This window comes from Notolabrus celidotus, chromosome 12, assembly GCF_009762535.1.
Source record: "Notolabrus celidotus isolate fNotCel1 chromosome 12, fNotCel1.pri, whole genome shotgun sequence".
Taxonomy (NCBI): Eukaryota; Metazoa; Chordata; class Actinopteri; order Labriformes; family Labridae; genus Notolabrus; species Notolabrus celidotus.
In genome coordinates this window covers 12,761,273-12,787,159 of record NC_048283.1, presented here as the reverse complement: position 1 = coordinate 12,787,159, position 25,887 = coordinate 12,761,273, and the positions used below count along the sequence as shown (strand labels likewise).

General features: G+C 43.4%; 1 protein-coding gene across 1 annotated transcript in view; it reads left to right on the top strand.

The window, feature by feature from the left end:
* cicb (capicua transcriptional repressor b) overlaps positions 1-25,887 on the top strand; it is a 41,653-nt gene that overhangs the window by 2,517 nt on the left and 13,249 nt on the right. The window contains 16 exon segments of the mRNA XM_034697187.1: positions 3,672-3,901; positions 3,904-4,076; positions 4,079-5,131; positions 5,133-5,513; positions 5,515-7,651; positions 21,020-21,169; positions 21,317-21,491; positions 22,044-22,155; positions 22,250-22,432; positions 22,540-22,672; positions 22,805-22,983; positions 23,364-23,502; positions 23,880-23,977; positions 24,060-25,062; positions 25,172-25,311; positions 25,471-25,625. Coding sequence (XP_034553078.1) covers positions 3,802-3,901; positions 3,904-4,076; positions 4,079-5,131; positions 5,133-5,513; positions 5,515-7,651; positions 21,020-21,169; positions 21,317-21,491; positions 22,044-22,155; positions 22,250-22,432; positions 22,540-22,672; positions 22,805-22,983; positions 23,364-23,502; positions 23,880-23,977; positions 24,060-25,062; positions 25,172-25,311; positions 25,471-25,625 — 6,311 coding nt within the window. The 5' untranslated portion in view covers positions 3,672-3,801.

Genomic DNA, 25,887 nt, shown 5'->3' with positions numbered 1-25,887 from the left:
TTTGGTTTCATGTTAAAGCTAAACTTACACGGTCAGAGTGTGACTCCTGTGTGTGTTGGCATGAGTGTTTATTCAGCACCATGAACGTGAGACGTTATAGAGGTCTAAGGGAGATTTTAACAGTGTATGCATGACTGCACTGTAAATTCAAAGGAGAGGTTTAATGTGTGTGTAAAGTTTGATGTTGCAATGCCATGGAGCGGAGGAGGGGGGGGGGTTACAGTGTCTGCTTCTCGTAGTTTGGGTAAAATGGCATCTTTTTGTTTAGTCTTTTAAGGAGAACTCATGAGCACGATAACCCTCTACTAGCTCTCTATTTAGGATTTTCAGTGACTTTAAACCAGAGAAAATCTCACTCTTAACCTGCCCTTATTCCGGAAAGTGTTGACGTCTTGTGTAACCTAAAAATGATGGCGCTCGACACTGCTTCATCTTGATTTAGTCCAACAGACAATGAGGATTTTCAGCAGTTTTCTTTTTCGCTTTTAGTCCAACAAATGCAATAAAGCAACAACCAAAGAAAAGATTTTCTTCAGACTAACTCTCAGCATCTAAAATGGAAGCTACCAATAGAGTCAAAGGCTGCATTTATTGTCATTGACGGGGATGATTGTAGCATACACGGTGTGTGTAATGCCTTTGACCTCTTGGGAGAATTAGGAGTGTGTTGTTATGTTGACTGCTATTTCTGAAAGGCTGCAACTAATTTTAAATATTTAACCCCCGTATATTCCAACATCTTTCCTGTTATTTAGTATAATACCATTAAGTATAACATAATTCTGCTGTTTATGGCAACATTGTGTTTTTTTTTTGGTCCTAAATCTAAAAAAAACTCTCTAGATGATTGTGTTTTTTCAAGGATTTACTCTTAACATGATACACATACATGTTAACTAATATGTTGACTCTTTGCAAACTTAGAGGAAATACTCTGACCTAAAAAAATTAAAAGTTTGCCTAATGAGGAAATTCTTCTGTTATCTACATGTCGTGCAGACATTCTAAAGTGCAGTCAAGCTCCGTTAAAGTAAATACGCAGCCCCCCCCCCCTCACACACACACACACACATACACACACACACACACACACACACACACACACACACACCACACACACACACACACACACACACACATGCCTGCCACTGACTTATCTGCTTCAGTCTAACGCACCTCAGGAGGCCATGAGCATGACCAAACACATTTTTCTTCGCTAAAGTCAGATCCTCCTGAGTCATTCAGTTAACTGGTCAGACAGCCAAAGTGGTTCTGACTGCGTCCTGTGTTTTCTACTTTTCTGGTGTACTACAATGACTGTACCGGACGAGCACTCCTGGTCCAGGCCTGAACCGGAATGGGAACTTGGCTTGGTACTGGTAGAAAGTACATTCCTCTAAGCTCAAGTTTTTGTTTTTTCCCTGGAAGAGTTTAACTGAACATTGAATTTAGAAAGTAACTGCTTTCTAGAAGGGTTTATGGGCTTTAATCTGAGGGTCACTTTGTTATATATATGTTTCTGTAGTGGGTAATACAGAATGTGGTCTTCCAAGTTTCTTCTAATCAATACTATCAATAGGATGCCAAATATGTAGAATTTAACAAGGCTGTACTCATGTGGCTAATTTAAACCACTCTAAAAAGATCATAGAAGTCTACATTTTCTCTCCATTCTCCATTTGCACATATTTATTAACATGTTTGCTCAAAGTAATTAACAAGAACAATCTCTGTATCTGCAGGAAATATTACTGTAAGAGTTGTTAGCTCCAGATGTGAGTTACACATAGTGACATTGAAATGAAATGCAAATCATCTGCATCATAATTCATCACAAGTATGATTAAAATGTACCCTTTAAATATCCACAGTTTAAACTCCAGGACTGAGTTTTGAAAAGTCATTACAAAAATCATAGAGTAAGTACAATAACACTCGAATATGACCCTGTGTTGAAAACGAAAGAGCTTCATCACCGTGCAAGCTTAAAATGGAGAGTCAAGAGTGACTGTGAGAATAACTCGGGTTGATTATCAAGACATAGAAGAGATGCTCGTCTGTACGGCAGGAAGTCGTTGGTGACAGAAAACAAACAGTTAACAACACAATCACCTAATATGTGTGTGTGTGATGAACCTTTCTTATGACTAGGACAGGAAGTGTGTGAAACGTATGCATGTGTGTCTATATTTGTAGGAGTGGGGCATTCACGTGTTGGTGAATTGCTGAGCTGAGTCGAGGGGCATACGTATGCAAAGGTGTGTGTGTGTGTGTGTGTGTGTGAGAGAGAGAGAGAGAGAGAGAGAGAGAGGAGAGAGAGAGAGAGAGAGAGAGAGAGAGAGAGAGGAGAGAGAGAGAGAGAGAGAGAGAGAGAGAGAGAGAGAGAGAGAGAGAGAGAGAGAGAGAGAGAGAGAGGAGAGGAGAGAGAGAGAGAGAAAGAGAGACTGTATTTAGCCTGTAATCTTGCATCAGTGAGTGTGCCTGATCCTGAGCCAGCCTTTTAATTTCCCCCTTTTTTGGCGTTTCTTACCGTGGCAGATTATTCCAATTATATTGTCTTTTGTAGAGGTTTGTGTGTGTGCGTGTTTGGTGTGTGTGAGACAGGGGGGGTCAGTAAGGCAACGGCAAAACAGGACTGGGAAAGACTGAGACACCGAGAGTGAGAGAGGGGCAGTGAGTGCTAGAATGACTTTGGAAATTCCCAGTGACTACACAAGAACAGTCTACTGGAACAGTCCAAATAGACACATACTCCTCCCTCGGTTTCTCTCTCTCTCTCTCTGTCTCTGTCTCTCTCACTCGTTGTTGTAGACCTCAGGCCACTGAAAGCCCCTTTCTCTTGAAAGCAGTTAAAATAACTGCATGTTTCTGTGCTGTTGTTGCATTTTCATGTTTTACATTTTGTATCAAGTCTGTGATGTATAGCATGAGAGGAAGGGAGTGGAGTGTGGAGATCAGGGAACGTGTTGTATGAATCCTGTGTGTGTTTGTGATTTTGCTGATTTGTCGAAGTTATTTTATCTCTGCATTTGAATTTAAATTATGTAGGCCTCATTGAGCAAACATGTGAAAAATGAAATACTGTATACAAGTGACCTTGGATGTTTACATTTCATCATCCTTTCTTTCTTTTGTTTTCTGGTTGTTTTTTTTTTTCCTTAAAACAAATTAGAAAACGAACCCACAGTTTAACGCATATCTCAAGGTTATCCGGATGTCTCAAACATGCATGCTCATAATTAACCTATGATCAAAGAATTCATTAACAAACATGAATATACCTTTTTTTTTTCTTGTTTCTGTTATCATTTCATACAACATTGACAAACCCTTATCTGGCTTTTTGAAAAATAAATGATTTAAATCAAAGAAAATTCTGAATCCAGTTGGGAGTAGTTTATTAGTTATTTTTGGTCATGTTGTCTTGTTTTGAAATGTCATAAAATAACATGTTGAAATTAGGAGTGAGCACACACGAGTGCTTGCACGTACAATTATAGATTAGGTAGACATGTGAGTTGAGTGAAAAGCATACGTCAGATATTGAGCTAATGTAGTGAGTGTGGTGTAGCACACTTCTCGGTATGACGTCATTTGTCTTCTCAGCAATTTTTGATTCTGAATATAATTAATGACCAATGTCTTCTGCTTTTCCTTTTTTTCATTTCCAGAGTGCAACACGCAGGACACAAGCACAGGGGGGGAAGAAGAGGAAGAGAAAGACAAAAAAGGAGTGCCTTATAAGTGGACAAAGAGGAGCGTTCCTGAAACCTGCAGCACTTTGTAAACAGTGAAGAAAAGATGAGACCACTGAAGAAAAACAGAGGCCGGTCTCCTCTGATAACTCGAGGAAGAGGGGGGAGAAGAAGAGGGGGATCACAGCCCCTCCAAGAAAAAGACCCCAAAGAGTCAAGAGGGAGACACTCAACAAAACCCCACAACTTACACCCATCACTCCCTCCACCCGCAAGCAGACTCCACCCACAGCCTCAAACTTCAACGACAAACCAATCACAAACAGCAATACCTTACTGAAGGAGGAACCAACAGAGCTTAGGAAACCTGTTGGAGCCAGACGCGAAGGATGGAAAGAAGTTAGAAGAAAAGGCAAGAAAAGGAGAAGATAGAGAGGACGAATGGAAACAGTGCTGTGTCTACGGATACTGTCGCTTTTGCAGCCTCTGCAACGCCGCCAGTCTCCACAACCACGCCCCCTCTGGCCACAAATCACAGCCCAATCTCAGTCTCCGTCTCTAGTAGGAAAACAGCCACATTTAAGGCCCGTGTGCCCAAGAAAAAATACACATACGAGCACTTTGCTAACAACACAAGTTCCCTCACTACCATTCCTACCTCCAACCCTGCACTCATACACAACAGTTACTGCAATATTAACAGCAAAATCAGTGATAGAGTGAATATGCCCAGTACTAATATAAAGAGTAATTATATTAATAATAGCATGAATAAAAGCACTAGTGTGGGCATCAATAGTAGTAATAATAGAACACTTGGTATTAACAATCTGAGTAACAGTAGTAACAGTAATGCCGGGAGCCATAGTACTTTTATCAATAGCAGTAATAGTAGAAGTAATCATAGCTCAGGTAATCAGCCATCAGTGCTAACTGTGGAAAGGGAAGCTACAGAGGCAAACCATTTTGTTTCCACAGAGGATAGGGCCCTCAGGACAGCAAACTCCCAGGCAAAAGATTCCCCAGCCAGGGAAAATGATTCAGAGGGGGCCCCTAACTCAGTACGCTGCTCGTCCACGGATACGGCTAGTGAGCACTCAGCTGACCTGGACGTAATGGAAGCAACAGGACCAAGCCTTCATCAGAAGAATTCCCACATTCCAGCTCCCCTCCTTAACTCGCACACTAAAGAGGCCTGTCTTTCAGAGGGGCTCGCTGAAGCTCTCGCAAAAGGAATGAAAAACCAGAGAGTTCTGGCTCGCCAGATAAAGAGGACCGTGGCCTCTGGAAACAGGGGGGTGAAGGAGGTTGACTTATGCACTTTATCATCTGTGTTCAGACCAGGAGTGGTGCGTAGGGTGAGTGGAGGGGCTGTTGAAGTCCAACTCCAAGGAGAGGAGACCTTTGTTAAATACCCTTTCAATGGTGTCAGCGCGGGTGACATCATCAACACAGGATGAGAGCACTGTAGAGTTTATTTTAGATGCCCCCCCACCTGGCACAGCACCTGTGTCTGTCGGGACCCGCGTGTGTGTGCCCTTTGGCGGGGAGGACAGGGGTCCTCTGCTGTACAGAGAAGGGGTTGTAATTCAGGTGGACCCCCACCCTGGTGTCTCATTTCCTTACCAGGTGCTCCTGAGTGAAGGCAGAGATACTCAGGACAATGGAAGGGTGGGGTCAGATAAAGAAAAAAGGAAAGCTAACGCTCAGGCTGTGTGGGTGTCCCGACAAAGTCTGAGGCTCCTCACTCGTCCTTGGGAGGTTCATCACATGGATGGTGGGAGGGCTAAGGAGAGAGAGCGGGAGAGGGAAAGGGAAAGAGAGGGAACGGAGGGAGGAGTTGGAGGTAGAGAGGGAAGTCTGCCAGTTGAGTATTGGGATGGGGGTGCTGGGAGGAGGAGCGAGGTCAGGCCATAGTTTGTCACATGAAGGAGTTGCAGAAGGGCATGCATACGGAAACACAAATCCACCCCGTCATTCAGGTGTGGCGGGCGGCACAGTGCAAGGCTGTGGAGATAAATACTCTGACACAGAGAGACAGAAACAGCCAGACACTCCAGAAGAAGACGTTGAGGTGTCTCATTTTAACATGGGCCTCACTGTTGGAACCAAGCCGAACGCTGCAATCTCCCAGCACAGAAACATCGTCTCTAAGTCCAGTAGCTACTCCCCCTCCTCCCCCCACCTCTCTGTGATGCAGGGTCTTGGTCCCCTAAACATCTCCACTCTAGCTAGTCCTCAGCCACCCCCTTCCCCTGCTTCACTGGGGTCTGAATTGAACAACAACACTCCAAACCTACCTCCATCAAAGACCACTCCAACACAGACCCCTGCTCTTACTTCTGGTGGGGGGTCCTCCTCTACCTCCCCCCGCTCCAGGACTCCTCTCTCATTGGCCCAGCAGAAATACAAGAAGGGTGATGTAGTGTGCACCCCTAATGGTATCCGTAAAAAGTTCAATGGTAAGCAGTGGAGGAGACTGTGCTCCAGGGAGGGGTGCATGAAGGAGTCCCAGCGTCGAGGATACTGCTCCAGACACTTGTCGATGAGGACCAAGGAGATGGAGGCAGCCGGGGGAGAGAGGGGAGGAGGGGGCAGCAGCTCAGGGACAGTCACCCCCTCTGACCTGCGGGGGAGAGCAAGCAGTGAGTTTGAGTGGGATGATACGTCAAGAGAGAGCAGTGAGACCAGTAGCAGAGGAGACTCCAGACCCCGTTTGGTCCTCCCCACCCTCCTCCCCCACGACCTGTCTTCACGCTTTGACTTCGATGAGTGCGAGGCTGCCACCATGCTCGTGTCATTAGGGAGCTCCCGCTCTGGCACCCCCTCTTTTTCTCCCATCTCCAACCAGTCACCCTTCTCTCCTGCCCCCTCTCCCTCACCCTCCCCACTGTTTGGTTTCAGGCCGGCCAACTTCTCCCCAATTACCGCCTCCCCAGTTCTGCAGCACCGAAGGCACAGGCAGCCCAGTGGGACGGGGGGAGGTGGAGCAGGGAGCAGTAAGACCACAACCCTTGGCGGAGTTGGAGAAAGGGAGAGACAAAGTTCAGGCAACCAGCCCTCCTTCCACAACAACCTGACGTTTACAGTCCCCATGAGCCCGAGCAAACGAAAGTCTGATGCACCTCCTCCACCTCCCCTCCCCTCACACCACCACGATTACACGCCCAAGACAGAGCTGGAGCAGGGGGAGCTCAATACCTCTTTCAGGGTGCTGTCCCCCCAGACGCCGGCTTCACATTCCCACACACACACACCCACCTTTCCCCGACCCAGAGGAACCACAACCCCCTCCTCTAGTAGGCCACCTTCCTCCCCTGCTGTTTCCCCTCCTCCTCTACTGATGTCTCCAACTCCTCCTTCTCCTCTGACCCCTGATGGAGGACCTCGTCGTGTGGTCCCTGTATCCCAACAGGCCTTGCGGGACTCTCCTGTCATTGTGAGAAATCCTGAAGTCCCACTGGCAAAATTCTCTGAAGGCCCTTTGGGGAGAGGAGGAGATGGAGGTGAAAATGAGGGGGGGACAGAAAACACAACATCAAAAGAAACTGGCTTAACACTCCTCAACTCCCAGCCCATTCCCGGCCTTCAGGTTCCCGTCCCCATCAACGCTGCCGCAGCCACGGTACCCAACGGCACTGTCCTCTTACGGAGTCCAACCCAAACTCTTGTGCTTGTGTCTCCGTCACCTTCCTCCCTGCCCACTCCTGACACCCCTGCGGCCCCCCTGCAGGCCCTGTCAGTAACAGTCAGCACAACAGTCACGGCTCCCACTCCCAGCTGTACAGACAGTTCCGGGGAACAAGAGGAGAAAAAGGGGACAGGGTTTGGGGGTGAAGTCCAGCAGCCAGTTCCATGTCACCCCTCTCCTACCGCTCTGCTGCCTCTTATCCTTCCCACTGAAAATCTTCATCCCGTCCCGAGAAAAGACATCATAATGGGACGTCCCGGCACAGGTGAGAATTTCCTGCTTATGTGTGGGTGCAATTTAAGTGTGAGTGTAGTGAGTTAAAGAGGATGAAGAGAAACTTAAGAGAATACAAGGAAATTATTTACAATTTGTCAATTGGGCTACAATTTAAAAAAACAAGAGGTTTCTGATCACACATATTATATGCTGCATTCTGTGTTCCAGTAGATAAAAAATCTAATAATGGGTTCAATATATGTAGACTCTTTTTTAAAAAAGAAGTAAAGAAAAAGTATCTTGTGGGTGAGAAAATAATTTAAATCAAAATGGAGAACTGATGAAGACAAACACAATGTTAAATATACTTTTTAATTCTACTATTACTATTCTACTTCTTATATTTCATAGTAAAGAAAAATATATCCTCCATTATATTCCAAACTGCAGCTCTGCACATAAAAATAAAAGAGGAAATACTCCTCCTGTTCAATTTTTAATGAATCCCAATTTCTGGAACAACGCAAAGACCACAAGGGAAACATTTTCTGCAACATCCCTAGAGTGTGGCTGAAAGTGTTAGGGGCTTTTTGGTTTTCCTCCTCTGTGTAATAATTTACATCTTTTATTTTTTATTTTTTTCAATTCCATCACAGGTATTCATTGAGTGTTTGTACTTGAATTATCTCTGACCATTTTGAATGATGTGTTTTAGTTAGTTTTGTTGCTTTTTACTTTAAAATACTAACTACTCATACCGGAGTGAGGAGTCTCTTTTTTACCGGCCTTGAACTTGCAAGTTAAGAAGGATTTGCTGTGTGACGGAGTTGATTTTGGGAAATTCTGCAGGGACGTGAAGTGATAGTGCAGCTTCATGTTGTAAAAAGTACCGGAGGAGAGACGGTAAACAAATTATTAATTGTTTTAAATGCCAGATTAAGTGCCTGTAGGAGGTATTAGTATTGAAATAATGAGAAGACAAGACAAACTGTAAGAATAAAGCTTTGGAGTTTGGGATTTTATGGACACACACACACACACACACACACACACACACACACACACACACACACACAGACACACACACACACACACACACACACACACACACACACACACACTCAAAACTACCCCTCAGATCACCAGAGAAGGAGACGTAATTAAGCCTTCATTTTTAAATTAACATTAAAGATGAAAAAAAGACCTTGTTTAACGATATGTCTATAATATCTATTTGTGATACATCAGCCAACCTCTTCTGTTGAGTTATTTCTGCATTGTATTTGATTTATCCACTCTAACTCAGCTTAATAATAATAATAATATAGATAATAATTAATTCAACAACCACACACGTTTTGAACAAAATAAACAGCTGTTGGATTTTTATTTAGTAACTTTTCTGAGAGCAGGTAACTGGGTGTAACACAGAGCTAGATTTGTGTAACGTGTCTGTGCCCTGGCCCTGCGTGTGTTGATGCCTAGCAAAATAAGCTTCTGTTAGCCAGCATGCTGCTGTCCCATATGGCTTCAGTCGTCTGTCCTCTGTCCCCCATGTCTGCCGATAACACTGAAGTAGATGCTTAGGCTGGTCACATGGCCTTTGTAAGCCCTGGAAAGGCACCTGTGATTCACCAGGTCAGGATGCGGCTAGTTGGAATCACTGTTTAAGACCAAAATTATAAATACGTGTACACCGTATTCACTTCAGTTTTTATTGTCTGCGTTCTGTGAGGGAAGAATTATCTCTGCGGTCCACTCAAGTTACACTTAGAAGAGGAGCTGCGCTGATCTGATGAGTTTTGAAAAAAAGGCTTCATATCAGGTTTCATGTTTAAGAGCCAGACTTTGTAATTAGACAAACACAATTCTAATTAAATAACTAGAATATGACTTTAATTTGATTTTAAATGCAACTAGAAAAAGGACACACTAGCTACATATACAGTTATTTGTGTGTGTGTTTGTGTGTGTGTGTGTGTGTGTGTGTGTGTGTGTGTGTGTGTGTGTGTGTGTGTGTGTATGTGTGTGTGTGTGTGTGTGTGTGTGTAGTTATGAGAGAGAGAAAGTGAAAAAAAGAAAATGTATGCATGAGCATGCATGCATTGGTGTTGTTATGTTTTCTATAGGGATTAGACTGTATGTTATGCAGGATTAACTTTGTTGATATTCAAGAGTCCCTATCATATTTCAAGTCATTATAGAGAGAAACACAGAGGCTGAGTGGTGCCAATGTTACATACACTGTATAGAACAGACAGTAAAACAGTTTGTGTGCACAGGTAGAAGGAGGTGAGATCAAATTAAGAATCAGATTCTTTAAAAAGAGAATTATAGAGGAGTGAAGAAGAAGAAGAAGCTGCTCCCTATATTGAATCAGTGCGGCACATGAAATTAACATTTAAACTAAGGCAAAGCGTGTAAGAGGAACGTGTGGACTACATGTATGTAGGCCAGTTATGGACTGTTTCTACCAACTTGTTTTTGATTTTGTGTGTGTGCGAGAGTGAAAAACAAGGATTAGATCAGACAGAGAAAGAGGAATGCCTCAGAGAGATCGGCAGCATAGACAAAGAAAGACGAAGGAGGAGGAAGAGAGGAGGATTTAACTGCAAGTTTTGTACAAATCTTTCAACAGAAATGTAACCCCTCTCGGAAAAGTCTGACCAATGTGCTTCTCGTACGCCCTTCTCTCTCTCTCTCTCTCTCTCTCTCTCTCTCTCTCTCTCTCTCTGTGTGTGTGTGTGTGTGTGTGTGTGTGTGTGTGTGTGACTTCCTGACCTTAGTGACTTTTATTCCCTCACTCACTACAAACTATTTCCACTGACTGTTAATGTGTGTGTTCATTTTTTGTTTGTTTATGAGTGACTCATAAAGATATAGTGAAACGTGGTGTGGGCAGTATACTCGGTTCACAATGCATTGGCCGGTTCATTTGTTATGTGTGTGTTAGTGTGTGTGAAGAATATGTGATATACGTTATAAGTTTCATAGTATCGTGTGGTTGTGTGAAGAGTTTGCTTCTCAGGCTCTTGTGTGGGAATTTGCAGTGTGTGTGTGTTTGGTGTGTGAGTGAGAGAGAAAAAGAGAAAGCATTATTTATTATCAGCTTTAAATAAGGATCTACTTCTTGATCCTGTCCCATATAGACATATAGTGTTAGTTAGCAGTGTTAAGGCTTGTTGCCCTCAGTGTGTATGAACTAATGTGTGGAGGTTCGTGGCTGTGACAGAGAAGTGGACAGGAAAGGCAGTGCTGTCATTTTGAGTGTACGCTCCTTCCTCAGATCCCTTTTTTTTTGCAGCTGAAAGGACTCCGAATGAATGAATAGCATCTCTTTGTGTGAGTGCATGCACGCTTGCCAATGTGTGTGTAAATGTGTGTGTGTTTAAGTGTATGTGTGTGCATGCATTTAAAGATGTTTGAAAAAAGGAGCAAATGTGTGTTTTCTCTGCGGAGTTGGAAAGTGTGTGTGTGAGCTTTTACATATGGTCGTAGGAGAGTGTAAAAGTAGGAAACACTGCGCGTATGTGTGCAGTCACACGCGTGGTATGTTTGTGATTTGTACGTTTTGTGTGGGTGTTTGTCTTCTTATCAGCTTGTGAAATGTGATAGAACAGTGAGTTTTTTTTTGTTTTAGTTTTAAAGGTTAACCAAGTTTTTTTTTTTTTTTTAATCATCTCAACTACTGATTTAGAACATGTTATATCATTTTGAAAATCTTGCCAAATTCTTTGACTCTGTAGTCCTCTGCAATTGTTTAACAGCAAACCTCTCGGGTGGGATTAACACGGGCACTTCTTGATCTGTATGTTCGAGTGTGTATGTTTGAGTAATGCTAATACATCAGGTTCGGAGTACCCCTTTAATGATGATTATCTGCATAAAGTTGATCTCATTAATGTACACATAGTAGTGATTGGCCAGAGATACGTTCACATCTGCAGAGGAATCATCTCTTTTTATTCCTCAAAATAAAACAACATGGGCTGACAAACCATCTATTATGACACATGAACACTTATTTAAAAAAAGAAAAAGTCTTAAAAGAGTCAGGATTTTAAATTAAGCTTCAAATTACAACTTGTGAATTAAATGAAATAACTGATGTGCAAAATAAATGCACTGTTTGCCTCTGTGGTGAGGTAGAAACTTCACTTTCATAGAGGGTGAATGAGATCCCCGTGGAGCATCTGCTAGTTGAGGACATTTAGCCTGATCTCTCAGGAAAGAAATATAGTTCATGTAATAAGGTAAAGTGCCGGTTAAATGTGTATGATGATGATGAAGAGATCTTGATATATAAGACAAAGAGAGCAGGTGAAAGTGGTTTTCACGATATGCAGAAATAAATAAGCAGTCTGAGTTCTTCTTTTCTTATCTGGGTTACATTTTCCTGTTTTCAGTATTCTGTGTTTTTATCCATTCAGTCAGAAGTAAGGCATCAATCCCCCGGCTCTGTTAAGCTCCTCAACTGTCACACACTTTCAAGAAAAAGCTGCGTACTTTCTCTCTCTCTCTCTCTCTCTCTCTCTCTCTCTCTCTCTCTCTCTCTCTCTCTCTCTCTCTCTCTCTCTCTCTCTCTCTCTCTCTCACACCTCAAACACACGCTAATGAGTGAGTATAAGAGATGTCTTTTTTTTTAAAGTGTCCTCAAAACTTCCTATAAAATAAATCTGGTAAATGAATTGGCTCAAAAACTGTTAGCAACGAGGTGAAGGATGAGACTGTTCTTTTTTTTTTTTTAATGGTGTCACGTGTGTATTGCATGCAGTGTGTGTCTGTGTATGTGTGTGTGTGTGTGAGAGAGAGAGAGAGAGAGACAGAGTATCCAAGCGTCAATCATTGGGTACCGGATATGATGTGTGAGCACCAAACGTCTGTTGCCATGGCAACAAAGCAAACATCACAGTGATGTAGCCAGTACATAACACAAACACAAAATATTCACAAATAGAAATAGCAACCCCTATTTGTGTGCATGTGTTTTTGTGCTTTCATGTGTGTGTGAGTGTGAGTGTGTGTGTGGTGCTTCTCACTGAGAGAGAGAGGAGGAACTCCAGCGTGCTCATGTGTGTGTTGAAACACCAACATATTAGTGATGGCTCCGTCTTCTAGCGTCTTGGGTTTTTCAGTCTGCCTGCAAACAGAAACGGATAATCAGAGGGTTTCCTGTGAATTATTTAAGCAGAGACTGAACTGTTCCAGGTCAATTATCCTTATGCACACTTTTTATATGTACAAAACAGACAGTTCTGACCCCATTGCTGTTTTCTGTCATTGTCAATATTAAACTAAAATATCTGACATCTTTGACATTCACTAAGAACAACACTTTATGTCAGAGCTCTGAACACACTGACCGAAGTGTGTAAGGTGTCCTTTTTGTAGCGATGAACTCAATGACCTTGTTGCTGTTGAGGTCTTCAATAAGTTTTTCTGCCCTTGTATCCAGATCTCGGTTTCATCATGAACTCCAGCTGACTACGTATGACCACAAAGTGCAACTGCTCGCTCTCTGCAGCAGCATTATGTCTGTGAACATAACTGGTGTTAACATAAATGTGCTTTGAACACAGTCTTTTTTTTGCACTTCTGGCATCTCAATTAAAGACGTTCTACAGATCCGTCACACGAGACACGTTCACTATTTTTCAGATGTTGCTGTTGAAGTTTGAATTCTTCAAAGCAGACATTACAAATTTTGCAGTTTTTGAAATTGTGCATTATTTTCTATATTTGACTCACTGTGTTGCTCACGTATGCACACACGCAGTTTCAGTGCTACACTGAGTAAACATGTCACGCTCCTCTTGGTAACATGTGAAAACACTCTTACGCTGTTATTTTGCACTTGGATACGTCTTTCTCCCCTTCTCAACTGCGTTCCTCCTTCTCATTTTTTATTTTTATTTCTCAAAAAATTATGACACATTTGTTTTAACCCTTTGCTCCATCGCATTGCAGTGGCTTCGCCTCCCCTCCTCTTCACTTCGTTCTCTTCATCCTGGTCTACCCGGATACGGATACCCGGGAATAACATCCCCACTCCCTCCCGCCCCCTGCTTTACGTAACGCTTAAAACCCTGCATATCCTCCCTGGCCATGGCAACAACCACATCTGGATCACACAGCCATCTAGACTGGCACTGAAGCGCATGTGAAGCCCTCAAGACTTACCACAAAAGTCATGTGCAACGATAATCCTGTTTCCTATTTGGCGGAGCATACTTTGGGGAGATTCTCAAAATGCACTGGTGCAGTGGGACTCCTTAGTCTGAGGTGCCTCCAAGATTTCAAATGTGTGCACGTAAAGTTAGACCAATATGCAGATTTGTTACTGCTTCTTCATTATCTTGCTTTAACCCTGTGTCTATTTATTTTAGGAGATCACAGTCTAAATGTGCTCCTCACATCCCAAAGTTTGGAATGAGGAGAGTTTTAAATAGCATAGGAATTCCTTTCTCTCTCCTTCATCCCACTCTCTTCCTCTGCTTTCCTTGCATCTCCTGCTCCTCAGTTACTGCTCTGCTTTTCTGCCTCTGTCGTCTGCTGGCCATTTTTCTGCAGGCTAGTAGTGCCCCCAAATGGCCAAATACATACATTACAAGTTCTTTCTCACAGTAAACGACAGGATCCGGGTCTCAGTCTGAAGTTGGTGTTGTATATATTTTCCCCAGTGCTAATTATTCATTGTTTGGGAAGAAGAGTCAGTAAATCTGCATATGTTTATATGGACTGTAAACTGTGTTTTGTTGGCTACGCTGTCTACTCGTTTCCCATTAATAGTTGATCTATTATTCCTGATGCTCACTGACGAGGGCTTTTTTTGCAACACTCTTGAACAGATTTTTCTCTCAACTTAAATAGAACATACCCGATAAAGTCCAACGTCTTAGAACATCTCCTGTTTGCATCTGACAGATCCATGCATCACAGCGTCCACAACACAATAAGTGTAATGATTGTGGAACTTTATTTAGATGCATTAAGATGGTGACGGTCAGTTGCAGACCTGTGACCGCGGGCGACTCGGGGACCTGTGCCCAACATAGCTGTTGCCATGGTAACTGCAAAGGACTGGTGGATCGAGTTATAATTGGACAGAGCAAATGGTGGGGTGTGGGAGGGAGAGACACCGAGCATAGGGGTGGGAGATGAATTAAGGGATGAGAGAGATGGGATGGGAGAGCGAGCGAAGGCGGTGCTCCTCCAGCGAAGGTAAAGAAGAAGAGGAGGAGGAGGAGGAAAAAGTTTCTTTCTTGCACAAGGTCACGTGGCATTTGACAGATATAATTGGAAGGTAGAGACATGCATACATACGCACATTAAGAACACATAATGTCCGTAACAGGAGACAGCCAATGAAAGCTGCTGAACACCTACTCACAGATACTGCACTGCCAGCACGGCAGCAGGCACAGATAGTTATGCTAAGCTAAGGGGAATTTCTCTTCTACTGTTTTTTCACACCTCTCTTACGCTTCCCTTTCTTCACCGCTTATCTCAGTTCTATATGACTAAGCTCTAAAATGCTGCGGTTTCAAACCAGGGTTTTGTGCTAACCTCGCCTCCCCACTCCACATGCATTTTTTTAAAACTTGCAAGAACATCTTTATGTGCTCATATAGTTGTGTAACTGTCCGGATTGTATCTGAAGTGAGGAGAGGACTTTTAACAGAGACAGTTGTCTTTTTTTACTTATAGGGATATAACATTTATTTTATTATTCAATAACCCACTTATATATATATATATTTTAATTTGTATTTGGAATCAAATGAGTTCACAATTGTACAAATTACATTTGTACTTACTTACTTACTTATCATCTATAGTGATCCACCTTGTTTTTTAATGTTATAAGACAGAACTCAATAAAAACAAAAACAAACAAACAAAAAAAGAAAAGGACAATGACAAAATGAGTGTGTCTGTTTCACAAGAAAATAATAAATACAAATACTTTGATACACAGAAGTAAGCTTGACTACCTTAAACAAAATAAGTTATTTTTGTAGAAATATAAGACATCCACTTACTCCACACTGCCTCAAATTTGTCTTTCTAAAGCTTCAAAGAAAAGGTAATCCGTTCCATTTTAAAAATCTCAAATTATACCATACCAGTCATCGATAGCTGTGGGGCAGGTTTCAGCCATTTTCTGGTTATTGCTTTCCTGGCAGCTATGCTCAATATTCCAAATAAATAAATACATTTTCTAATATTGGATGTGTGGAGGTGTCCAACAAAGAGCTGGTCCCAACCAAAAGTCACATTTGTATCAAACACCTCCCTTAGTTCTTTATGTTTATCAAACCAAAGAGGAAGTATTTTGGGACAGGACCAAAACAGGTGATAATGTTTTGCTTGCTGACTGCCACAGTTCCTCCAACAGCTGAAACTTACAGATATTTTTACAAACAGTGTGAATGATATTTTTTATTTATTTATGCTATATCTGAAATGTGAAAAATGCTCTTAGCTACACCAGTAGTAACTCCAAATAACGTCTTTAAAAAAACAGACTTTATTATCTGTCATTAATGACAGAGAAAAAGTTAACTGATTATCAAGGTATGAAAACCAATATTATTTTATCGACTGATCGATTAATGGTCCGATCAATGTAGCTCTACCTGCTAATCCACCCAGAGTTCAGCCGTATTCAAACCAAGCTGAAGAAAAGTATTGAAAAGTCATCCCTCTGCTCTGAATCAATGGTCAGATGTTCTTCATTACCAACAACTTGTACTGTTTACCCAGGGCTGAAACCACGAAGCAGCCTCAGTAATCCTTCTTCTCCACCCTGTCCTCTCTCACCCTCTTTTCCTTTCTCTCACACAGCCAAGCTGTCACTCTCCCTCAGCTTACCATACTGTTTGCTAGATTGACTTGTTGAGAGCTCATTGCAGTTGATGTAATCTCTTACTTTCTGACTTGTCTTATTACACCTTATAGTCAAGCCTGAACTGAAGGTGTTTCCAGAAATGGTTCAACTGTAAGGCATTAGAAGACAAGACAAAAAGAAGCACAGACAGTCACCCCATTTTTTTGTTGCATTATGCAACATACTTTGTTGATGCCAACAGACAAAGAAGACAAAGGCACCTTATAGTTGAGTTAAGATGAAGCATAGACAAAATGGAAAAAATGCCTCTTTTGGTTAAGATGTTATGTGTTCTTCTTTCTAATACTATACAGTTTAAAGTTTTTAATTACAAAAAGGTAACCCAGGATTGAGAGGGTTAACTTTTTTTTTTACTACTGAGCACAGCAGCTGCCAGTAGCTCTCACAACCTCATTGGTTAGCTCTCAAGCTCATGATGAGTAATTAGGTCCCTCCCAGTATTGTATTTGTCTTATGGAAAGATGAGCTAAGCAAAGCATGACTTCTCGACTCATGACGGCAAACCGAATCATGCATACAAGTAGTCTACCTTTCTTTCCAAGCATTGTTAAACCTGATCTTCAAATGCTTTGTCTCTCTCTGCCTCCCCCATCTGTGCCCCCCATGGCCCTCCTCCCTTTTAAAGAAGTTCTGTTTTCACAAGTTGTTTTTTTCTCCACCCACCTACCCACCTCCTCCATCCCTCCCTCACTGCCTCTCCTGCTGAAAATGACTCTCAGTCTATTTTTACCCTCTACTCCTCTCCACTCTTAGCCCGTTCCACCCTTTTTCCCTCTCTTTCAAACCACCCCTACTCTCCTGTTTTTCAATACTGTTCTCTCTTTCCCTCTTCTCCTTTCCCTGGGAGTGTTGCATCAGAACATTTAAAATGCTGTCTGGAGGAGGAGGCGCATTTGCATGATGGAGAGATGGAAAATTTGGGGGGATTTGAAAAAGCTTTTTTTTATGATGGAAAATTGCATCATGTGCTTCTGTACTGTTAGCCATGTTGCTGACAGAAAAAAGTGTAGCATAGCCAGTGTTTGCAGCCCTCTTATTAAACAACATAGCTGGATTACATCACAGTCTTGACGTTTGTATTAAAGGGGAAAAAAACACAAATTGCATGCAGAACGAGCCTGCATAGTTAAACTGGTTTAATGGGTTTGGATATGCATTGTCACTTTAACCCTAGAGCTCTTATCAACATGTAACTCCTGTGCAAATTGCATAGAAAGACCTCGGAGAGTAAGCAGTAGAATGCTCACTAGTGCCTCTCTGCATTTGAAGGTCTTTGTGGGTATTGGAGTTTTTAAGCAGAGTATTTGTAAGAGGGCGGGTCCTTTCTAACTCCTGCAACGCTGTTGGTTGGCCTACATCTGAGCGTTGGCTTATGATTCGTGGTTTGAAGCATCTTTCAAGGTTTACTACGAGTCCTGCACCAATGACATGAGCTTGGGGTGGGTCTATTGAGAGACACACACAAAAACACACATTTTTGAGGCATCACTGTAATGCAAGGCTGTGTTTTTTACATGGACACAAAAGAGCTACTTCTATTTAAAAAATGTAAGTTGATGCTTATGTCAAATAAGTCCAGATTCTGCAGTGAGGACAGCCAGTAGTTGTAAACCCTGCTGAAATTTGCATATGACTGGCATTCCAGTGCACACTCGGACCAATCAGGTGTCGCGGCGGGGAGATGACAGGTGGCTGCCTTAGCCAATGGCAGAGCGAGATTTGCCGAGAGGAGGCGGGACCAGGCTGGGCGAGGTTGACAGGACGTGAAGAGGAGGGAGGGGGGGCGAGTACAGGGGGCAGCAGCCTAGTTTACAACAAGAGGAAGAGGGAGGGAAAGAGAAAGAAAGGGCCAGGGCTTGCGAAAGAGAGAGAGAGACAGAAATTAAGGGAGTAAACTCGGACTGGGAGCGGTGAAGATGATACACAAGGACTTTAGTGGACCGAAACAACCCTCGTAACGTCAAGTATTAAGCGAACCGGACGGTGCGCGCGTCGATGTGGTCCGCCCGGAGTGGCTAGCTAACCTGCTGTAGACGGACGGGTCCTGATCCACGGCTTGTACCCGTTACTGTACCAAGCCTCCGGTCCGGTTTGTGTCTAGAATTCAGGCATCTTCAAGCGACCCCTCTCTCGCTGCCTCAGGAAGAAGAAGAAATAAATAAACAGCAGCGATTCATCCCCGTTTTGTCGTCCTCGCTGGAGTCTTCACCGTGGTCGCTTTTCTCGCTGTGTTGTAGACTCATCAGTTGCTAGCTAAGCGTCAGGTCTGTGGCCAGATTGGCAGGCAGGTAGGGAACAAGGTGGTGGTACATTGAAGAGATATATAACTAAGCTCCAGGTTGTAGTGTAGTGTAGACAGCCGTGTTGGGTTCCTCTGTTTTGATAAACAAACTGATGGATAGCTGGCTTGTTAGCACGGGGTGATGGATGAATGCACCAGATTTACAGGCTTCTGTTTATGCGTAGTAAACACGGATAACCACAAGTTTATCTCCATCCTTTCCATCTTGACAGGCTGTCAGGGTTAAGACAGGTGCATAGTGCTGTTAAAGCAGTCAGGTAACGGGGGAAAAACAAGTTAGTATGCTCTTAAACTCATGTGTCAAATGGTGTTAGTCGGGATATTTTGGCAGCAAATGCGCGTAAATACGCATTCGTAGTTGAGACATGAGAGAAATTGCGTTTCTTTCGCATCTGTCTGTGCGACGGGTGCACGACCAGGGGCGTTCCCGGGAGGTTGGTCCAATTTGGAGTGGTGCACTTGAGGCTCCGATTGTTGCAAGAGGCAGCTAAATGATCGCCTCTGTTGTTTATTTTTATGAATCAGCAGATATCAAAGCCTGGGTGATTATGTAAACATTGCACACTTGGACAAAAAAAAAAAAGCAGCAAGACTCTTAACGCCGCGCGTCTTCCAAGTCACAAGTAGACGAATCACCTTAAGCTTTGATCGCCCCACTTTGCTTGTTGCAGTGCTGTACAAGCCTGATCGATAAGGTGCCCTCTTGTTACAGCAGCCTTGGAGCTTTGTGTGGCTTTTTTTGGATACCCCAACCGAGCCCACCTGTCTGTAGCTGCACTGTAGCGCAGAGCGAGGTTAGACATGGCCCAGGAAGACTGCGTAGTTTTCGGGTGGATGTTTTAATCCCGGCCGTGGATGGGCTCGAGGCCTTGTTAACCCCTTCTTGACCAAGCTGCTGTAGTAATGTAAACAAACAGGGAGAGAGGGCATCGGGGGTAATTAGACCAAAGGGAGGAGGAACCTTCACTTCAGTCATAATCATCCTTTTACTGGGTTGTATAAACACTGTTGCATTTTCACATATTTAAATTAAGTTTAATACTGCATCCTGATCTTTTATTCTACATTTCGTCCACTGATGTTGGAGAGTTGTTGTGCGATATTTGATTGCGGCATTCTGTGACAGACAGGCATGGACTCTACCTGGGACATTTGTGTCCTTTTTACTTGCTTTTGAAACCGAGAAAAAGAGAAAGGAAACCTTCCATTCGCCACCTCTTTAAAATCTACATCATGCAGTTTTATGATGGTTTAGTTATTCTCGAATCTGTAAGAATGAAACAAACACCCGTGTGCACGTGTCGTCATCTGTGAGCCTGCCAACAACATCATCGCGAGACATTGGACTAATTATGTTTACCGATTAGAAATTGAGTTTCGTGTTGCGAAAAAGGAGATTTTTTTCTTTTTTTAAAAAGGACGTATCATTTTGGATTTCTGGGAGAAATATCAAGGATTTAATTAAACCATGTTTTCATCAGAGAACCCTCAGTATCTCCGCCAAGGATTAAGCATGTTTGGTTAGTCCATGTCACTTACATCACTGTTTATGTGCATAGCAGTCCTTTTTTACATACAGCAGTGTTTCATAACACTGTGCAGTTCTCAAGTGTTGCATTAAAAACACATTTAGGCTTGTATAGGAAACAGTTTGTCATTTGAAGTTTTTAAGGACAAAGTATCCTTTTAAGGAGATTATCTTGCTGAAGGACACAAAGATTAATGCAGTCTCTTGTTCATTTGTGATGGTTCAGATTGTACCAGCTTTTGTTCTCCGTCCAGTCTGTTATTGAGAACAGGGAGTCCTTTTGTACATCTGCTGTTGTTGGAGTGATTTAACCAGTGAAATGGCTTAAGGTGTGTTACTGTGGCAGTACTAATATTCTCAGTAGTTCTCCGAGTACTGATAATGCCTACCTTCGCTGTTGATTTTTGGCTACTTATTTGTGGTTCTTTCACTCCACAGGATATTTTGAGAAAACTCACCTTAAGAAACCAGCAGAGTTTTTGATTAAAGTCAGAATGTATTTCAGATTTGAGTTTTTCCTCGAGGGCCCTTTCTCACCTAAAAGGGAAATGACATCTTGGCAACCTTAATGCAATAACACCTAGCTCTTAGAAATGTGATTTCAGAGCAGGAAATTGTTCTTTGAGGTTAGACATCAAACTATGTAAGCACTAAACAACACTGTTTTCATCTGCAGTGTGGACCAATGTCGAGCCGCGGTCAGTTCCAGTCTTCCCCTGGCATTCATTGGTCCCTTTCCTGGCACCCACCCAATCAGATGCTTCTTCTCAGCCCGGAGAAGGCCAGCACCCTGTCAACCACCCCCAAGCAGCAAGTCTGAAGTCAGGTACTGATTATGGTCAAGCACGACCCCATGGTTATGAAAAACACACTGTCAACAAATTCATATCTATTTCTTTGCATTTTAATCCTGTTTCAAATACTGTTTTATTTCCTCTGCTCTGAACAAACATCTCTTTGTTATTCTCCTTAGAGAGTCAGGGGGTGGCGGCTCTGTCACAAGAGCCTGCAGAGGCACCTCCCACAGTAGAGAAAGGTTTCGTGTCCAGGCCTATCCCCGCTTCTGATGAGCCACCTCCAGAGAAGGAGAGAGGAGAAGCAGAGAGGGAGAGGCCTGACAGTGAGACAGAAAGCGATGTGGATGACCCGTGAGTGCAGAATTTGTTTCACAGAGATTTAAAAATGTGAAAATGTGAAAGAATCAAGAAAGATACTGAGCTCTTATCAGTGTCCATTTTTGTAAGAGTGGTTATGTATTGTTCAAGTCAGCCTTCGCAGTAATTTTCTGTGTGGTACTGTGTACCCACACATACAGTAAGGGAGTGTGATATTTTTTGTATCCTCACGCTAATTTGGGCAGAAGAGCTCAATGCCAGAACAAAGCAGATGGGAACAAAAGCATTCCATCTCTGGGCTTTATCACTATATGAAAGGCAGTGGCCAGGCTGTCAGCCATTGAAATGGATGAGCTATCTGCTGAATCTGCTGATGTATCTCATGGGAGTTGAACTACTTGGGCGCTGTATCTACATCTGATAGACTTGCAGCTGTAAGATAAATAACTGTAGTTACAGAGTAGATTTATTTTTCTCTGATATTGAATGGAGAGTAACGCTTATATTTAAGTCTGCATATGTGTTCTGTCCCCAAAGAAATATTTTTTTCAAGATAACAAACAAAAAGGCTTTTTTCCCCTTCAGCTTCCTCCCAGGAGTTGTTCCGGAGCAGCCTCTCTCTATATCGCCGGTAAAGCGACGCACTCAGTCTCTCAGTGCGCTTCCCAAAGATGGCGATAAGAGCAGCCCTGGAAAGGTAGTTCTTCACCACTTTCACCAGGACATCAAAATCGTTAAAGTGTTTCTTTAACCAGAATACGCCTGATCATATCTTCATCTTTCTTTTTCAGAGGGAAAAGGACCATATCAGGCGACCTATGAATGCATTTATGATTTTCAGTAAGCGCCACCGAGCACTGGTGCACCAGCGGCACCCAAACCAGGACAACAGAACAGTGAGCAAGATTCTGGGGGAGTGGTGGTATGCTCTTGGACCAAAGGAGAAACAGAAGTATCATGATTTGGCCTTCCAGGTACACCCATGTATTTATTAGACAAACAAGCACACCCAGAATGTCTTGCATCATGTAGCTTAATGCTTCTGTGTTGACCTTTTCCTTGTCACTTCTTTTGCTCTCAGGTGAAAGAAGCACACTTCAAGGCCCACCCAGACTGGAAATGGTGTAACAAAGACAGGAAGAAGTCCAGCTCTGAAGGCCGTGGGGTCCCAGGGGGGAAAGACATCAGAGAGAGGAGCATGTCTGAGTCCACAGGTCCGTTCTTTCAGCTCGACAATATTAACATTCAAAATGTTGAATCATTTGTTATTTTCTATATTTTGTATCTTCCTAGTCATCTAACTAGATATCTTTTCTGCCCCCCCCCCCCCCCCCCCCCCCAAATAGAGCCCCATTCAGTGGAGCTGAAGGGGGTGGGCCCAGGTCTGGTGGGTGTGTCTGAAAGGAGTACAGGAGAAGGTCATGTGAGCCAACTTACCCGTCCCAGAGCCTTCTCTCAAAGTGCCATGCACAGCCTAGAGCGGGGTGACAGGGGGAATACACAGGCTCTGGCAGAACTGGCACAGGTGAGAGAAACACAGCTCATAGACATGGGAAGCTTTTTTTTAAATATGCAATTTTGTATATTCTAAATGGAAAGTGGAGATCATGATCACTGCTGGGGACTAGAGCAAAGTTTTGTTTATATTTTTCAATTTCTATTTTATTATTCAAATGTGCCCCTCAAATAGAAATTATTCTCTATAGACTTTTTTTCTATCAAGCATTGAAATAAGTATTTTTTTGGCACCTTTCATGTTACATTAAATACATAGAGGACACACTGAAACGCCTGAGAGGTGGAAGTAATATGAAAATACTCACCAGTAAAACAAGCTAACACAAACGTTCTTCAAACTTCTCAAAGGTATCTGTTCTCTAGAGCTCCTTCCTCTTATTTTTTCAGATGTGTGGGGATGGTGGCAGTCAGTTTCCCAGTCATGCCCCACCCTTGTCACAGTCCCAGCGGTGCATCAGCGAGGATATGACCAGTGATGAGGAGCGCATGGTCATCTGTGAAGAAGAGGGAGATGATGATGTCATTGGTGAGAAAACAGACCTTCCCTATTGATCAATCAAAATACTTTATTAGATTTGTTGAAGTCTTATTACACTGCTTCTTATATTATTGACCCACTTTATAGCAGCTGCACACTGAAATCCAATTAAGTAGTAATAAATGAGACAATAAGATTATCAATCAGAAGTAAGAAATAATGTGAGCTGTGATGCTTTTGTTAGTCTTTGTCACAGATTTAGTGAAACTGTCACATGAACAGGGTTTTATGGCTAAATCGTGTCAAGGTTTGACCACAGATGACATGAGGGCTAATGTAATCTCTTGAGTACTACCTAGCTTGGTTGGAATGTTAAAATGCGTGGAATATCTAGTGTAGCTGTAGTGTATTTTTCTTCTTCACAGAGGACCCTTATCCTAGCAGTTCCATAGACCTTAAGTGTAAGGAGCGGGTGACTGACAGTGACAGCGAGAACGGTTCTGGAGACGAAAGTGATCGGAAGGTAACCAGACTCGGCAATCATTTTATCCTCTACTTGGATGTTTACTTTAAGTAATTTTTGCTTCATCTGTCCTCTTTTTCAGAGAGTTTTTGCTCCAGTCATTTGCTCCTCTGCATTATCATCTTCCTCACACCACCCTCATGGCAGGAGTGTCTCACTGTCCTCCTACCCCACCAGCAAGCGCTATGATGAAGGGAGATCAGGAGGTGGAGGGTTTTTAGATCACAGGAGAAAGGACAGAGGAGATGGGGATGTTAAGGACAAATTTGAGGGGGAGGGTGGAGGAGGAGGAGTGCAAGGTATTTCCCTCTCCTTCTCTTCTGGCCAGTCTGTAATCTCCACTTCTTCAGCCGGAGGGCTTCCGTCTTCATCAGTGGGCTCGAGCGGAGCGAACCCATTCCTCGGCACTGGTGCTGTGAGGGTGGCCTCTACAGTGGTGACCAATGTAATGCGTCCTGTTATCAGCACTCCACTCCCCATTGCCAGCAAACCCAGAGATGGTGGCACTTCATCCAGCCCACATCCACCAGAGAGGAAGTCCCTGACACCGCAGCAGCCACACCTTCTGATTGGTTCAGGCTCAGGAGGGGTGGCAACAGCCACTGGGGGTGGGTACTACTCTTCAACGTCACCTAATCCTATAGGCATGGGTCATGGTGGTGTAGTGACTAATTTAGTATTAGGAGGAGCTCTTTCTGCTCAACCTGCTGTGCAACTCATCACCCCCTCTCCTCAGCCTCCCCATCAACAGGCACTCCACCACACCGCAATTTCTGCCCCACATAGCCAAACCAATGGGCCCCTGCCTCTGCCCCTGCTTCAGCCTCAGTTCTTTCCCGCCTCTTCCCTCGCTTCCCCTGGGGGTAAGGCCATCACACAAGTTCAGTACATCCTGCCCACCTTACCTGCTAGCACCCACCCCAAGAGTCCACCTCAGCAGCTCAGCCAGCCAACCAGTGTGTTCAACCTGCCCACAGCTCCACACACACATGCATCCCTGGCCAATGGAAGGCAGCAGGGTGCAGGTTCACTGACAGGATATGCGTCCAGTCCAGCAGTGGGAGTGGTCAGCTCGGGAACTAGAGGTGAGAGGTTGAGAGTAGCTGAGTTGTGACAAAGCCTTTGCTACACAGAGCTGGTATTTTTCTGGTGACTCCTAATACTGAGCCTTTTCTCTGTTATTTTTTCCTTTAGTGCAATCACAGTCTCCAGTCCTGCAGGGCAAAATGCTTGTTCCCATGGCAACAGTAAGGACAGCGCCGGCCCCTGCCCAGCAGTTTCCCATTGTGGCTCCACCTCTTCCTGTCCAGAATGGTGCTCAGGCCGGAAGCAAGGTCAGTGAGAAACTCCATGAACCTGGAGATGCTGACATGAGAACTTAAGAAATACTCTCCTTTTTGTTTGTAATGCTAAAAGCACAAAAAGAAAAACATTAGCTCAGCCCGTTCTGGTATTATTATGATCACATTGTTGTATTTTTCCTGCCTCCCCAGATCATCCAGATAGCTCCCATGCCTGTTGTCCAATCCCAGCTGCCTCAAGGTGGAGCAGTCCATCCTGCCAGCCCCTTCCCTGTGGGCACAGCTGCTGTGGTGGCTCCTGGGTCAGCCCCCTCCCAAGCTGTGCTGCTGCCACCAGCACCCACCAGGTAAGAAATAACAAATACATGACAGAATAAATATGCTTTGATTCCACTTAAAGCTACAACAAACATTCTGTGTTTCTCATTTTAAGAAATTCACTGCTACCTCAATAACACCTAACTAGTTATATACACAACACCTTCTCAAGCAGCTGTTGCTCCATACTTTTTGCTGAAGCTGTAATTGTCACTCATTTGAAACTTGACACTAATAAAACGAAGAGTGACAAAAAGTTCATCATTATCAATCACAACATCCTCTTTTTGT